Source organism: Anabas testudineus, chromosome 1 (assembly GCF_900324465.2).
Source record: "Anabas testudineus chromosome 1, fAnaTes1.2, whole genome shotgun sequence".
Taxonomy (NCBI): Eukaryota; Metazoa; Chordata; class Actinopteri; order Anabantiformes; family Anabantidae; genus Anabas; species Anabas testudineus.
In genome coordinates, this window is record NC_046610.1 from 2,767,856 (window position 1) to 2,785,997 (window position 18,142).

Below are 18,142 nucleotides of genomic sequence, written 5' to 3' on the forward strand. Positions count from 1 at the left end.
CAGTGTCTGTTATTATATTCGTTATATTTCAGGGAGTAAAAAGAACCCAAACTGTCTTTTAACTTTGTGAATATATCATCATCATCAACAGCTGTGAAATTCAAATATAATGAGTTTAGAAATAAAGTTTTCATATAATAATTCTACACTCAAACAAATAAACTGTAGAACTGTAAACGTAGAAACCAGCTCCGTGCCACTGGACCATCTCAGCACTGTCACCAAACTAAGATGATAAAACATCAGCATCTGTGTAAAAGCTGCTGATGCAGGGTCTTCAGCTCAGGTTAAAGTCATGTCAAGAACTTTTAAATGTCTTCACTCTGGAAGTGAAAGTGAAAGTTAATGGCAGGAAACTTTCTTGGGAAGCAGCAATAAACATCCTCCACTCCCCCACCCTGCTGTCATCCCGGGGGCGTAATGACAAACTCCCGAGCACCAGCGGTGCAGGGGGCCGTAACCCCCCTTCTGGGCCGGAGCCTTCCCAGCTGTGAGCCTCTGCCCACCCGGCCCCCGAGGGCCCGGGTGTTCGAAGTGATGTATTGCCGGTGTCCGTCCGGCAAGAAGCGGGGCCGGTCCCGCCTGTGCGCGGTGCTCCGGAGGCCGGTGTTTAAACTGCTCCAGGAAACAGGCCCTTCCTCCGCCTAAACACGGCCGCTCGAGGTCCGGCAACTGCAGGGCACGCAGCCTGCAGGGAGGCTCTCAGCCCTACAGCTGAGGTGGGGTAACTGGCAGGTCAGCGAGGACGCGCATCATATGATGTGTGTGCGCGTCAGTTGGCCTTCAGTGAGTAAAAAGACCGGTGCGTAAAAACGCACAAAATGCGCTGACGGAGTAGAAGAGAAACGATTCAGAAAAACACACTGATGCCTTTTTATTTCTGGTATCTGCATTAGTTCAACTGCAAATATGATTTAAAAAGGTAAAGAAAATAGGATTGAGGAGTAATTTGTAAATATATTAATCTTTAGAAATGAAACCTCACCTCTTCTTATGTTATAAATATTAAAAATACAGATTTATGCGCAGAACGCCGAGTTTAGAAACCTGCTGCCTGAGTTTGAGGAGTTACAGAAGATGTTCTGCCTCTTTTCAGGGTTCATTCATCAGATCTGACAGAGGTCGTGTGAGTGGGAACTTTCTCTGCATCTTCTGAACACGTGAGTCGCTGCAGCAGCAGATCTGTGTGAGTTTGTCTAATGGTTCTTGGTTTGAGAGGATGTGTTTTGTGTGTTTGGATTGCAAATCATAAACATGAAGAAGGAAAATACGAAGCACAAAATATCAAAAGCGAGATATGAAAAGAGAGAAGGAATCCAGATCTTTGAAGGTTGGTTATTGGCGATGGAAAAAAGACAAAACAAACAAGTGACGCAACTTCGATGAGTTTAAAACCTTTTTCTAACGGATAATGCATCAAAGATTAAAGCAGCGCAGACGTAGGCTTCAGAGGTTTGTATTAAACTGTGTTTTAAGAGAAACAAAGAGAGAAAGTGTCTTTGAAGTTCGTCTTTCCTCCACATTTTGTCATCAGAAACACAGTCTCTGCTCTTGAGATGAGCTCATCCTCTTGAATAACAGAGTGTTGCATGTACAACACCCAGAGTGCCTCTCAGTCGTAGATAGAAGGTTTTATTAACTGTCTTTAGGAAATTAGGGAATCAAATCGTTTTCTAGTTGTACATTTGCATATTTTCTGTCAAGCTGGTGACAGTGTTGAATTTTAGACCTGTGTTGTTTCCTGGATAAAATTAACAGACTGATTCTTATAGCTGGAAAACAATCGGATCTTGGCCACCGAGCTGAGAAGCTCCTAAGACCCGGACAGAGTAAGAGACAGGGGCACACGGTCTGGGCCTGGTTGAGCTCAGCCTGCAGTGATTGATGTCTAAACCCTCGGCGGGTTGTAAAGCAGCCAGGCTGGACGCTGTTTAGCAGATAGAGAGCTGATAAAGGAGACGCTCGGTGAGAGAAAAACGTCTGAAGGGGCTCTAATGGTGCTGGAAGAGAATCCGGACTGTCTGCGCCGTGATGGAGTGGTCTGTCTCCCCCCTGGAGACACTAATGCCCCCCAGTTTATACACAGAGAGACAGGATTTTTTCTCAGAGTAGACAGGAGGAATCATCACGTGGGCTGAGTTTATCTGGGGAAATTATTCATCATAAAAATGCTTCACTCTTCGAAAGCTCTGAGAAAATTAATCCCCACGGTGTGATAAGACTGGAGAGCATCAGGAGCTCATTTCTTTTATTTCTGGACTCGCGCTTGTGCCTCTGGCTGGTTCTCTAATCAAATTAGACCAACAAGCACCTCTGGAAATTTCTACTCGAGTTAAGAAACAACACGGTCATTAATCAGAGCGCAGTGGCTCTAACGACTTGTTTCCTCAGCAGTAATAACAATAGAAGTGGAGTCGATATACTGGGCGGCCTCCCTGCATCCAGTTTACGTTTATTTCTCCTCCATCGTGCCACAATATGAGAAACAAAATAACAAAACACACATTTATCACTCGGGAAGACATGGCCTCCTGTGCTGTGGCGCGTTTATACACAACTCTCTCGGTCTTTCTGGTCATGTGGAGATCATCGACTTTTTTGCATAGTTAAGAGTTTAAAAAAAGTTTCGTTCTCGTTTCATTTCCCACATAAATCAGGAATTCCTCTGCCGGTAAAAGTCGGTCGTTTGTCACCGGAGTCTGGCGTGCCGGGTGACAGAAAACGAGAAACAGAAGTCCCATTAGGTAAACCATTCAACGCCACAATTTATACAGCAGGCCGGGCGCGTTCATAAACACAAGCGGCTGCGTCATGCGGTGTATTTGTGGCTGTGTGTGAGAGATATAGAGGCCTGCCCCGCGCTTTTAACGAATCCGAGTTCTGAATGAGAGCCAAGTACATCAGCAGAGAAGAGTTCTGACGTGTCAACTCACAAAATGACGTGAAAGCTCATTTTTGCGCTTTTCGCGAAAAAATGTGCGAGTTTCTCACATTTTCTTGTGTTTTTTACTATAAACACTGGATCAGAAGTTGAGAAAAACACACAATGTTACCAGTGTTCATGATGCTTCAGTGTCTACAGAACAGATGTGAACGTTGTTTGTTTTTTAGAATTAAGACGCATGTTTCTGGGTCGGTGTGTGGCCGCTGAACGTGTCCGGCCGGGCGGACGTGGACGTTACGGATCACTCAGATAGCGTCTTCTCACTCTGCTTAATGGAGCTATTACTGGCTGCAGGCCTCTGCTATCTAAACACACACACGCACGCGCGAGCAGACACGTGCTCGAATTGCCTTAAAGCCGAAGGCACCGAGACGCGCGAACTTTTACGCACGGCTGCTGGACCGAAGGCGAAGAAGAGAGAATCAAATGAACTCTGACTTTATTAGTCAGAGAAGATTCATTAGTTGTATTTTACGTGAATTATTACAGAACTACTCACAGGATAGAAGCTTGTTGTCACGTTTCCAAATATTGGATAAAGACCTTTTGTTTTTCACAGAGCGCTTCGCTTAAACTCAATAAAATACAGCTGTTTGGAGAAATGGTCAAGTCACAACAATATCACGTTTTAAGTAAGATTTTATATAAGGTGAAGTTTTTATTTAACATTTGCATGTAAATATAAATTACACCTACTTAAAGAAATTAATGTGCTCAGGACTTTTTAATAAACGATTCAGGAAAATTGTTTGTCTGTGTGTGTGTGTGTGTGTGTGTGTGTGTGTGTGTGTGTGTGTGTGTGTGTGTGTGTGTGTGTGTGTGTGTGTGTGTGTGTGTGTGTGTGTGTTTATCAATTTGAATTAATCAGGTAGAGAAACGTGTAAATACTCTTTTTTATGTCAATGTTCAGTTTCTATATTATTATAATTTGCATTAATTTTAAATTGTGTTTTAAACCAGAGAAAAAATAAAAGAACCATTTATTTAAAAAAAACAACAACTTGATTTTCTATTTTTTTAAATTAAAAATCTGTTGAGCAAAAATGCTGTAAACGCAAAAAAATAATTTTAAAAGTAAAATCTGAGGAAATTTCATTCTGATCTTTTGCTTTAAATTTTCTCCTTTCGTCCGTTTTACTTTGCGAAGAAAACTGATTATTAACTTTATATTTTACTAACAATTGGTCTTTGTTTTATTTTTAACACTGAAACTTCGACCCTTTTCTGTCACTTATAATTCATTAACTGTTAAATTTAAAATCTGCAGAGATTGTTGAAATCAACACATTTACCACAGGAGTGAATTATTAATATTAACTCTAATATTTGGTTGATTGTTTTCTTGTTGTTGTTGTTGTTTTCTGTACGTGCTGCATATTCAGAAATAACTAAACTAAGTTTCAGTGTCACTCGCATCTTCCACTCTCTCCCTCTCTCTCTCTCACGCACGCACACACACAGCGTATTGAAGCGGATGGCTGAGATTATCTCTCTTCTTTCTCCATCCAACCGTCCACAGCCGCCTGGCGCCTCCGCTGGGCTGCAAATGACAGCAGACAAGAGGTGTAGCATTTCCTATTGTTACCTCCTCCATCCATAACACCCACAGAGAGAGAGAGAGAGAGAGAGATACCATCGGGGCATCCATGACGGCCTTAGCCATGTTCTCTACAATCCAACAATAACTAGAATAAAAGCGGCAAAGTTACAGCCTGCAGATAAAAATGCATCAGAACAGAACTCAGTCAAATCCACTGCTGCCTGTAGAGAACAGGACTGATGTACATAACTTTATACACACATTAATGAAACTTCATTCAAATGAATACTACAATAATTAATCTAAGTATTTGTAGAATAATCTGAGTTTTGTTTTCAATGTTTATCTTTTAATGTGTTTAAAGGGAATTTCCTTTAAATGTAAATAAACTTAGGCAAATTAACTCTTTTTAGCTTCTTCTAAATTCATATGACTCTTTTCTACTTTCAGTTTGAAGTAAAACTACAAACCAAAGCTCCAAAAAGCCCAGAGTAGACTATGACTAAACTTCATAGTCCTCTGTGGGCCTTCCTGACTCACTTCAAACATGATACCAAAACCACAGAGGTCCCAGTCGTGTACCCTGTGGTTCACACACAAAACCTGTGAAAATAAAAAACGTTTTGCTTCCAACACCAGAGAAAAATATCTGGCTCTTGCTGGACTCTTGCACTAAGTCTCTATTTTTGTCTGTCTGCCATCTGTCACAAGGCAGGTAGTGTTCAGTGGCTTTATCAGAGCTGCCTGCTGCTGCTGGAGACAAGGACATGACAGTAAAACCTGAGCAGTGAGGTAAAAAGACCAGAAAGCACAACAGAGGCGCAGAATTTGAGCCTAAATTGGTGTGAATGTTTTCCTACAACGTCCAAAAAGCAAATCAGCTTTTTTCTTTGTTGTTGAATCAAACAACTTTTTTGTTTCTATCTCAATTCAACCACTGAATCTCCTTCAGACCACCACAGCCTGACCTGTGGCCACTGAGCAGCTCCCCTGGAGCAGGTGGGGTTAAAGGTCTTCCCTAAAGAGACTGCAGTGTTGCTGGTGAGAGAGCAGCAAGTGTTGCTTTTCACTGTCTTCGCCCAGACTGTGGTCAGATTTTTGCTTTCTGTGCAGGTTGAGTCAACATAATAATAAAAAATATAAACCAAGATCGGACTGAACATGATGCAAAGCATTACTCCATATGGAAACCCTTCACTGACCCCTCGAGCTCCCAGAACCCCAGTCTGGAAATCTTTGTCTTGGAGCAGCCAAACATCCCGTCACTTCTCCTGAACTAAAACAGTTTTATTTTCTTTCCAATTGCTGCTGTAGAGCATTGGCTCATCTGACACGCAGAAAACACAGCGCCCAGCCTGGCGTCATTGGATTTAATGCTTATTTAAAGTAAATGGAGGCGGCTGTGTGCCAGTCTAAACACTATCCTGCCTTGTTTGGCACTTTTTTACGAGGACGCGCTGATGATGATATAGCATGAATTGGACAGAGTCAGCGGGGGACTGCACATATATCCGTCTGTTTCCTGCTACAGACAGATGCACAGCAGGTTATTTACTACCTGTTGGCCTATACACACTTGGACACAGAGCAGGGGAGACCCAGCCCAGGTATGTGTGGGGCCCCAGTGTGATGCTGTTTTACAGATTGAGGATAGAAAGAAGATAATTCCAGTTCAGAGGTTAAAGCTGTTTTTCTTTCTCCAGTGTTCTTATTACACTTTGATGTATATATAAAGACACTTGTACTGTGTGTTGTTTGCCTAAAACTGATCTGAGATCAGCTTCTCCAACACTTAAGTTATTAAAGTTATAGACACATCACTGCTTAAGTTAAGAATTAAATAAAATACTATTGTCCAGTAGTTTTTATCTGAGGAGGGAGTTCAACATCAGAACAACTAAGAATAATGTGAGGTCATAGTTGAAAAGACTGATTTAGAATTTTTAATATAAAAACTGACTATGTGTTATTTTAATAAAGGGATTCGTTCTGCCTGTGAAGTGTTTAAAACTATAACCTATAGAATTTAAATCATGTGGCCTGTACTTGTGTTTCACTGTGTTTTTTACTTTATTGACAACACTGCAGGCTGCGCTCGGCTCCGTCCTTTGCCCCCCCAGCCCAGCAGCAACGCACCTGCCATGTGTCCAGAGAGGAAAAACCCGCAAGAGGAGCGCAGGGAGCAGGGTGACAGAGGCGAAGGGTCCCGCTGCAAAACGGAAAGCGGAGCTGATAGGAGCAGATTAGACGCGGCTAAAAACGTCAGTTAGTTTTCCAGGAGGAATTTTAATTGCCCCGGAGGGGGGGGCTGCTTATCGGCCCAGGGCGGTTATTAATACAACACCCGCGATAAAGAGGCCGGAGAGACACCCAGGACTGCTGCAGAGGGACGGAGATGGAGGGGGGGGGGGGGGGGGCATCAAACATAGGCTCAGAGTTTTTACTGGATTTCTGTTGAACTGTGCGTAACATTAAACTGTACACAGTGGCGTCGTTTAGCCTAATAAATATTGATTAAATTATTATTTTAATTAAATTTAGAAAGAAAATACGTTAAGAACTCTTAAACACGTCTGAATAATTTTTCTGGAATATTTAAACACCTGACATTAAAGTTTTGAAACGTTAATTTCATAGCATGGCCTTAAGGAGTCGGCTTTCAGAGGAGTTAACACGGTGAAGTCCTTTTGAAAAGGCCTCTATTGTTATAACATAGCTTAATTTAGACAATTAAAACTAAAATAGTTTCTTCAATCTCTAAACTTGAAGCCGCATTTGGGTGAAACACATCTAACTGCAGGATTCGGTGGAAGAATATCACTGGAGCCAAACTGATCCGGTTTTCCTTTGAGTATCTGTTACAGCCAGGTGGGGGTAAATGCACTGGGTGAAGTTAAACTACAAGACACCGACTCTATTATCCTTTGACCTGACCGTTGACCTTGACTTGCCACCGCACACGGGCCGCACGATGCCCCTCTCCAAAGAGCGCACAGATTTACGCACGAACCCGCACGAGTACCACGAGGTACAGATTGTCTGCGTTAAAGGTACAACTGCAAAAATATGTTTTAAACACAACGAAGCAAAGGTACAGGTTCCACGTTTGAAGTCACAGAGCAGCGCCGTGAACGCGCTTCTTGGAACAAAACGTGTGCGTAAAAGGCTACAGGGGCAAATTCTGCGAGTGCAGAACGATAAACAGAAGCTGAGAGTCAGTACAATTCTCTGTCCACCATATTCCCACAAGTCCGAAACAAAACCAGTAGGTGAACATGCGTCACGCGAGCCCCGCCTTCTCTCTCTGACTCTCTCCCAAAAGCTTCCCTTCCTGCCCACACGGACTTTCCATTTCACACACCCCTCCCCCTGACATTAGAGGAGGTAGAGGTGCTCCTTCTCTCCGAACCAAACTCAACTTTCAAAGCCCGACATTATATCTATCAGAAAGCAGACCTGCATGGACAAACCCGGGACTAATACCCATGTTTCCGTGCGATGAGGGATTCCATAGGCTTAACGCACATCCAGTTGCCAAAGAAGGGGCTATTAGGCTCAAGTATTTGTTAGAAAAGCAGAGGGAAGGGAGAAGGGGAGTGCATGTTACTCGGTAGGCTTCATTTCCTCGATGCTGCAGAGCAGGAGCTGGATGACATGATGCTGCAAAGCCCGCTCACCTCTACGCCGTTTTCTGTCAAAGATATCCTCAAGCTGGAGCAGCAGCAGCAGCAATCCGGGTCCCTGGAGCTCCAGCACCGAGCCCACACCCAACAGCACTTGGCGGGGTCTCCTCCTCAGCAGCAGCAGCAGCATTTTCAAAGTCCGCCGTCCTGCATGCTCGCCGGAGCCCGGGACAGCCCTTCTTTCTCGGACGGAGAGGACAACCTGGTCTATCTAAGCGCGCTAGCGGTGCGGGACGAGGACCGTGGGGAGACCAACCTGTCTCCGGACATGTACGTCCATCCGGGTCTGCAGGGAGCCAAACTGGAGGCCACCGAGCTGGAGGAGCAGGAGAGCAGTGAGTTGAAACACTATCTGCTTCTGTAAAGGCGAAACAAAAGGCATCGAGGGACACACAGTTAATAACTAACAGCGCTCCACAGAGAAAACATGACAAAGATCGGATCTAAAGATGTTCGCTGCTGTTTTAGATGCTCAATCTGTTTCCACTGACTTCAAATGATTTGCATGTTTAGCCACAAAATAACTTGTAACCTGGAACTTTAAACAAATTACTGCCGCATTGAAACTGTGATAACTACTGTTACGCACAATGTGGTTTATTTTTTTAAATATAACATAATAGTTTCATATTTGTAATTTCAGTTCTAATCAGTTAAAAGGTTAAAAGGTTAAATGTGAGAAAACCCTGCAGCTCTTTTGTGGATAATTATTACACTAACTTTAATATTAAATGACCCCATCAGGCAAATTGTCCAGTGTAAAATACAGAGTGTGCAAAACAAAATCCAATTCATCCTTTGATGAAGTTTTCATAGATTGATTCTCACATAACAGGTCTATGAATATCTGTCCTCAGAGACACCAGACATCATCCCAATAATATCTATCAAATGGTGGAAGTCAGCATCAACGAGGCCAGAGGCCTGAGACGAATCCAGTAAAGTCTGGAATTGTCAAACACTTTCTAGTGGTTGAGCTGTGCGTCTGTTCTGCGGAGTCTGTTATGATGTGTGGACCATAAACCGACAATTAGTTTAAAGAGGCTTGTAAAAAGAAATGAGACTGCGGAGCAGCGCTAATAAACACATTGACAGTCAGACACGGCGGCCTCGCTCATACACAGACTACATCTAATTATTCACACGGTTATTCATCAGATAGAAACAGTTCAAGGAGTTTAACAATAATTTGCTGTTTCTTTTTGTCCTATTTTTCTTTTTGGCACGATGGGAAATGAAAGACTCCCGGATCAGAGCTCATGTTGTCACAGTTACACTCGTTTCTAGTCATTTTTGTTGCATTGTAGAAAAAAGCTTTTGGATTTTTAGGAAATATCAGAGGAAACAAAGGAAATGTTCCGTGTCTGAGTCTGTTGACAGATTTATTGAGAGGTGTCGATTAAATCTTCTGGTTTTCTGGCTTCTGTTCAACACTTGGCAGATTTGGTTGTGTGTGACCTGAGAGACGTGGCCTAAGATTCCTTTTTGCGCCACGGGGAGAGATTCATTTCATCTGCACAGATATTAACGCTTCTTATTTTCCAACCTGCCCAGAGAGCTGCGGGATGGTGTCCCGGGAGGAGGCAGCGGAGGGCGGGCAGGGTGACTCTGAGAGGCCCGTGCAGAAGCAGAGGAGCCGGCGGAGACCCAGGGTGCTCTTCTCCCAGGCGCAGGTCTTCGAGCTGGAGCGACGCTTCAAGCAGCAGCGCTACCTGTCGGCCCCGGAGCGGGAGCACCTGGCGACCACCCTTAAACTCACCTCGAACCAGGTAAAGATCTGGTTCCAGAACCGCCGCTACAAGTGCAAACGGCAGCGGCAGGACAAGTCTCTGGAGGTGGCGGGACAGCACCACCCTCCGCCACCGCGGCGTGTCGCCGTGCCGGTGCTGGTCCGCGATGGGAAGCCGTGTTTGGGCGGTGCGCAGAGCTACGCCGCTGCAGCTCCGTATGGATCCAACCCGTACAGTTATAACGGATATCCGGCATATACATACAACAGCCCCGCTTACAACACCAACTACAGCTGCACGTACACCAGCATCCCCGCTCTTCCTCCGTCGAGCACCCCCAACGCCTTTATGAACATGAACTTGGGAAACATGAGCGGCCTCGGCGGCTCTCCGCAGGCCCAAACACATCAAGGGACAGCGGTCACGTCCTGCCAGGGCTCCCTGCAGGGGATCCGGGCCTGGTAGCCTCAGCAGAACAGAACTAGTGTCGTTTTTTATGGAGCCTTTTTGAAGTGTGTGCTAACTTGGTGAAAACGCATCAGAAACAGTATTGTTTGTATATTTGATGTGAGAATCACTGAAATTTCTCTCAGCTGTAATTAGAGTGAGTAAAGAGGCTTGAAGGTTGTATCCAAATGGTTTCAGCTTGGGTGAAATTTCATGTTGTGGTCCAATAATTGTTGGTGCTCTAGTTTGGCACTGGTAGGACTGAAACGCGGGGGAAAGACGCACAGTTTTGCGCATTTCTCCATATTTGATGTTTGTTTTTATGGTTTATTTGAGGCTGGAGAGACTGAATTGCTTTAATTTTTTTTCTTTATTTGGTTGAACAGAGCATTGTTTTAGTATATTTCACATCTATTCAAATAAATCCAAGAAATGAGAGAAGGTGCGTTGTGATTCTGTATTTGAACAGAAGTCCGCTCTGGATGTTTCTGACTTTCCGAGTGCTGCTCAGAAAGAGAAATTGAAATATTACTGTTTGATTGGCGGGTACAACACTGAAACTGTATTTTTCCCTAAATAATGAGAAGAAAGAGGAATGGTAATAATAGCCTATATTATTGCTTCCATGCAGGGTCACTGTACCCTTAAGTGAATCAGATGCACGGTGGCAAATTTTGCTCATAACCATATTATGGGGAGAGCTGCTGGAGGAGGTCAGGCCACAGGAACTCTTTGTCCCAGTGCCAGGCGACGTGAAAGGAGGAAGTTATTCTCCATTTGAGGTCCTTTAAAGGACGCGATTAAGCACCTAAAATACCAAGAAGAGCGAGCTGCAGCCGGGCTACGGAGCGGGAATAATGGCTCTTATTGGATTGTCGGACAAAAGGTGTGTGGTAGGCAGAGCCGGGCACTCAGCAAAGACAAAAGCGCACAGGGGCCGTGAGATTGACGTCCTAATATTCCCATTTGAGGGACAGGCAGCGGGTTATTCTGCGAGGAGAAGGGGACATGGAGGAAAAATGTGGTCACTTTTGTTCCCCTTCAGGAGGCTTTTTTTGTTCGCGGAGAAAGGCTCTCCGAGATCCCCAGCCGCGAGGCTTCGGGGGCAGCCGGGCTGGAGGTGATGGCAGCGGGGAGGCGTTTGTGTGAAAGAAGGGGGTATTATTGCTACAAGTTTCACCATTTATCCCGATGAGGGAAATGGACGGGAGAATTTGAGGGGGGAGCAGGGTGAGGAGGAGGGAGTGAGGTCCGTGTCCTGCAGCCTATTATTTCAGCGTGAGGGTGTTATTTCAGCCCCAGACCGATGTTATTCTCACAGGTAACGGTGTGATTCTACTGCAGGGATCTTAAAACAAATATTTAGAAGCATATGCAACAAATACCAAAGAAAATCTCGGATGTCACAGTAATTTAACAACACACCAAACATGTCAAAGTTCCTTATTTCGCAGCGCTGAGAGAATTTCTCCATTTTAGGCCTGTGAATATTCGGCTGGTTTAAGGATTCAGTGGCTCTGGGTCATGAGGTTTTCTTCAGGTTTATTGGTCCCAAACTAAACGAGGAGATTCATTTATTTTTTAGTTTGGTCGAAGATTAGTTTAATACTAAAAGAATTACTGAATTAACCCGTTCACCACATGAATAGACTAGAAACTATTTCGAATCTCATAAATTTACGTTTTTCTTTGATTCCAGCTCAGCAAATTTTTTTTATATCAATATTATACAATATATGAATAATACCTGTTATTTTAAATGACACTTTTCACCACTCTGACATTTTATCAGAGAAACTGTTGCTCAGTACTTTTAAAAATAAATTGTCAGACATACAGTTTAGTGAAAAGATGACTGCGGGTGGTGGTAAGGAGAGAACTGTGTTCTTTATTTAAGGCCGTGCGGCCTGATTAGAGCGGTTAATTAGCTATTACGCACAAACAACAACTGGAAATTACACGCGTGGTTCAGTTTAAGGTCAGAATTTGACTTAAACCTCTGATTTATTTTATCTATAGGACAGAAAACTGAAAACCTATTTGCTGAAGTAATTCCCAAGAATATAAATCATCATGAAAGTTGTGTGAAAATTAGTGAGGGAAACATCAATTGCTGTTTTTCTCTGCGCGTAATTGTTCCTCCGGCCTGAGAACAGTTGTTTCCCAAACCCATTCTTGTGTAATTACACCCACATACTCATGTCCTAATGTGAGACAGCAGCTAAGACTGAGAGCAAACAGCAGGAGCCACAGTTACCAGAGACCCCCCCCCTGAAACCCAAAGACCTCGTTTAGGCAGACACGGGGGTTTCTGGGTAAAAGTGGAGCAGTTCGTGAGTGACAGGACTTCAGTGCTTCTCAATATGATAAATGACTTTTTGGAACGAACATTGTCTCATGAATCATTTTGTGTTGTAGTATTTGAAAATATGCGCTGTTGTATTTACTTCAAAACACCTCAGCAGACACTTTACGCACCGTGTGTTTCCACCAGTTTAATTAAAACTGCACAATTTCTATTAAGTCAAAGCTGATGTATAAGACCAGACAGAACACATTTAAATAAATAAATAAATCTATTTGTTATCTGCCGGAATCTGTGCGTGTCTCCGGCTCCTCTGCGTGGCCAGACTGTCGGTCTCTATGCTTGATTGATATCTGTCAGTCTGAGCTGTTAACCAGCTAATCCAACGTTAAAGTCCCTCAGAGCGACCGAACGCCCTTCCCTTACTAATGGGGATTAATTGAGAGGTAAACACAGAAAGCAGATAAGCTGTGCGCCCTTAGGTGCCGCAGGACAGTGACTGATGGATGCAAATAGAGACGAGACTGAGAGGCGTCTGTCAGGTAAACACCACTACCTGCAGCGTCACTATACAGACAACAACAACAACAACAACAACAACCACATAATAATAAAAATGTTCAGTTAAACTTATCCTAGTGATGGTTACCTGCTACTTTTAGATTACCTCTACTGTTTAATACTACTACTACTGTCTTTTCTTAACAATACTGTGACTAATACTCAGTGGAAGAAGTATTTGGATTCTATTCTCAAGTAAAACCAGAAACACCACATTGTAAAAATGCATTAAGTAGAAAAAGTTACTCACATCCAGTGGGTTACTGATTATTACTGATACAAAACATGTAGGAAGCATTTTTATGTTGAATCAGGTCAAAGTGAAGCTAATTGTAATTACTGAGCAGTTGAATTTATGAAAAAGCTTTAATTTTTAATTTAATTTTAAAAATCTTCATCCTTTAGGAACTGTTAATTTTTAAATGAATGTATTCAAATTGAAAACACATTATTTTACTCTGAACTATGGTGCATTAGAAACACAAGTTGGTAAATCTGTAAATGCCACATTCCCCCACTTGTAACGCAGTAAAGGTTTTACAGTAATTCTCCTGCTGGTACTACTTCTGTTGGAAACAGCATCAGCATGTGTATTGATTACCAAATGCCTGTCAGAGGAACTGTAGAGTAGGATGTCTACAGGCCATTCTTCCTTACATACACTCTCACACACTCATACTGTACAAACTTGTTCCGTTTGCTCTCTTGCTGATGTGTTTACCCTCCTTACAGCTGCTCTTCTGTCCGATCAAACCCACACTCAGTCATCATTAATCAAACAGCGTGCTGGGCGTATGTGTATTAATATGTTTGATCTTTTAAATCTGACGTCTCTTAGATTTTAACGTTTCTCTGATGGACTTTCGAACTATTTTCCACTAAGATGCTCCTTTTCTTTCATTTACGTCCACAGCTTGAAGTCTCATCACAGTTAATTTGTTTCAACAAATCTGTTTTACGCTCGTACTCTGAGGACACTTCCAAATATTTGTCATCAATACCAAATATTTTCAGTTTCAACAACACAAAACATGTCTGTGTGCACAAACCACTTATCCTGAATCTTCACTGATTAACAAACCAGCTGGCGTTTTCATAACCTTTGTAGTATTTGTGGTTATTAACCGGCACGCTTGGCTGCTGATTTGCACACATGACACACCCTGAAGGTAGATCCCGCCATGCTGATATTCTCTGAGAAAAGATATGTACACACATGAGAGACACAGAAATGAATCATTGTGAAAGGTTATTATATTATTACCTTTCTGAATCCAGGCCCTGAAGGGCAAACATGAACTGAAGGATGAAGCATGGCAGCTTCCTATGGAAAAAGAATCAAGCAGAGAAATGTTGAATGTTGTGCTGTGAAGTCAATCAAGTCTTTTGTTTTGTTTGTTTCTTTCTAGAAAATGCAGCACAAACAAACCTCAGCTTGTCTCCTCTCTTATTACTGAAGGAAGCGGGTCCCCATGTCCTCCTCCTCACATCTTCACATCCTGTTGGACTTTAGTCCATTTCAGGATTGTGCAAAATGATTGTTTACATATGGTGAGTCAAATTAATGGCAGTTTGTACCTAAACATGGACACAAAGTATTGCAATCTCCAAATTCTCCTGAAGTGGCTGGAAGTGACTGAGAGTTGCTCATATTACAGGGTGCAATTACGGCCAAATAAAGCAGCAGGAAACAGCAGAGAATAATGAACACCTTACATTAAACGAATGAAAACGGCATTTTAGGCGAGATTTGGATAAAATGCTTTGAATTCACCTGCTCATCAGATTCAAACACATAATGGCTACTATTAAATGTGTTTGTGGGACTAAAATGGCAGAAATAACCCTTTATCTTACAATTAAACATCAAAATGTGACAAAAATCTTTTACTTCAGGGGAAAATTCCCAAAAGTTCTCAGTTTGCACCACAGATGTTTTAATACCACACACTGACTCACAAACTAAATGAAGCTCTGAAACAAACAGAGACCCAGAAACATACACTAGGTCCTGCTAAAAAGGTTTTAATATAATAATAATCTAAAAACACACAGCTGACATTCAGTTACTATATTATCCACATCTACCTAGTGCAGGCAGGAAGGCCATGTTTCTCCAACATGGGCATTAATGCTTTGGTTTAATCACACTCAGCGTCTAACAAAAAACATTCAAGTGGCCTGTTGAGTCAAATAAAACAAAAATCATGTGTTAATGTCTCTTGTCTCCATCGCACTCTCCGTATCATTATCAGTTTGGAGAGTGTTTCTTGGCTCGCTCTGTGCCTCTGTCATAACACCCGCATGCCGTTGCAGAGGCTGCTGGATGTGCTGCGCTGCTGCCTCCACTCACGTTGCTCTTGTGATTGGTCATTAAAGAGCAACACTCCGCCCATGAGGGCACGATCAATGAGCCGCTCAGGCTGAGAGTACTGACAGGTCCAGACAGGCTGCATTCACACACAGAGACACTTCAACTTATAGCAGCTTACAGTAGAGGCCTCGCAACGTGTACTTTTACTGCTGCTGCGATGACAGTACCACTACACTTACTGCTATTATTAATCCTACTACCATGATTCCTGCAGCAACAGCTCCTCAACTATCATCACAGCTACTACGTGTGTCCAGATTGACCTGTTATGAGGCTCTGGGTCAAAAACAAGTTACTGCCCATGAACCAACCTTTCCTCCAATTCTTTTCTCTGCTGGAGTGATGCCTGGACCCAGATTTTCTCTATGGTGATTTCAAATAACACAATTCATTTCAGAATAGGCAACAGCACAGACCTGACCCAGCGATCCTCCTCAATATTACCTCATAGAGCAAAGAGCCGAGGCCCAGAGCCAACAGCACTTACAACAGCAATATCAATTCATTTCAATGAAATCACTGCGGTTAGTGGATTCACTGGTAGTAGAAAAGTAAACCTCAGAATTTTCCAAGTGAAATTAGACTTTGGTGAAGTTTGAACTAGACTAGAGAATCCAAATTGAAGCATGCTGTTGTAAATTATTAGCCTTCACTTGTATTTTACTCCTTTATGTTTGTCAGTGTGCAACCTCGAGAACAAAGTTCCAGGGGAATTAAATGACCCAGGACAGAACAATTAGAAAGAAGCTCTTGTGATTAGCATGTTGGAACTTAGCATACTTCAAAAACAAGCCGAGCAGGTAGAACCACACGTTTCATGAAGACATGCAGATTAATTCAGTTTGCTAGTTTCTGGTGTGACGGGTCCTTCGGGGTTCTTATCTTCTCCCAGCAAATTTGCAGGTAAATGAGCAGCTGCTTGCACGGTGGTGTTCTGAGGCCCTGCAGCAGTCGGCCTGCTAAGATGAGTGTTACAGGCACAGATTTGAAAGAAAGAAAATGTTAACTACTTTATAGATCTCCATGGGAAAAGTACACTCCCATGTGAACAGGAGGAAGCAAAACCCTGCAATTAGTGGACATCTGCTCACCTGAGCCACAGCCATTACAATGCTAGTACAGTTAGCATGCTAAACAACAACTAACTGATTAAATATATTCAAAACCAGTATCTAATAATATGCTTCAGCTCAAAGCAGAGAGGTACCCCTGATGTGGAGTGATGCTCTCTAATCTATGCTCAGCATTAGAGCGTCATTGGTCGACTGTGTGGCTGCAGATGTGGAGGTTTGCTGTTTTATACACCACGTGTACGTGTGCACACGGTATAAACACACTAATAAAACTAAGTTTAAAGATCTTGCCACAAAAAATCAGCATGAGTTGTGAGTGTAAAATGGAAACACTCTGCTGAGCATCACTGTAAGCTCTGCTGAGCTGATCTCGCTGGATCGCGGCCTGTGGGAGTACGGCTCTTAAATAAGATATCCACCAAGTGAAAATTTGACACCTACAAGCTTTAGCTTAAAGTGCTCTTCAGAGACTGCACAGTGTCTTCTCAGTCAGCTCACATGTAATGCTAACTGACGTCAGCGTAGTAGATTTTGCAATGGACATGGATGTTTGGAAATGTCTTTTTAACTGGCTTCCCGTGTCTTGGGGTGGGAGATGGGAGGAAGACCAGCCAAGAGAGCGGCTTTGGCTCGTTCATCAGCCCGAGATATCTAAATATTTATCCTGTGATCCACATTTATCCATTCACTGGTGCAGCTTTCTGGGTCAAAAACATTATGTTTCTGGGAAGATACATGAGTATACGGTGTTTATCCAGCGCTACCCACAGAGATTTATCCTAAACTGTCAGGGTTTACAATAACACACATAAATTGTCGTGTGTGTCTCACTAAAAATCATTAGACTCACTAATTTGAGTCCTACACCAGCTGGGAAAATCTGGGCAGGAGAAGAACATGAGCAACACTTTTGTTTCCATCCAGGTGCTGTTGCACTAAGAACTTGCATCAGAGCTGATAAATCAGCGTAACCAACAATACAAGATGGAGTTTTTGAGGAAAGATACAAAAAGAGGCTTAATCAGCTTTTAATAAGTTCAAGAATAAAAGCTTTTAACGTGCACACTTCATGTGTTCCCACATGCTCGTACAGGGAGGAGAGAAAAATTAGGCTTTCATCCATGGGCGGGGCGTGGCACAAAACTAACTCAAGTGGGTGGTTAACAATAAAAAGCCTTAGTAAATACGGGATGATACGCTGCTCATAAAACGGGAACACTTAATCATTACAGTAAAACACCAAGTCAGTTAAACCTCAGGGTTGTCGTCCATGTAGGAGGCAAAGGAAAAACAAGTCAATCCCCTAAAAGGGAATGGTTTTGACAGACAGATGCTCTCCTCCCATCCATCCTCACTGATTCTACTCCATCCTGTCACAAACGTGATATGCTGTGACCTGAGAAAGATCCAGATTGAATGGAAACGTGTTTAAATAAATGTCTGGTTTGGAGTTATTCATCCTGTAAAACATGAAAAACTTAACAT

The 18,142-nt window shown here is 42.9% G+C and overlaps 1 protein-coding gene across 1 annotated transcript; it reads left to right on the top strand.

The window, feature by feature from the left end:
* Window positions 1–7,834: 7,834 nt before the first annotated feature.
* LOC113161404 (homeobox protein Nkx-2.3-like) lies at window positions 7,835–10,782 on the top strand. Its single transcript, XM_026358973.1, has 2 exons — window positions 7,835–8,502; window positions 9,722–10,782. The coding sequence occupies exons 1-2, from the start codon at window positions 8,085–8,087 to the stop codon at window positions 10,360–10,362; spliced, it is 1,059 nt and encodes a 352-aa protein (XP_026214758.1). The 5' UTR covers window positions 7,835–8,084; the 3' UTR covers window positions 10,363–10,782.
* Window positions 10,783–18,142: the final 7,360 nt, after the last annotated feature.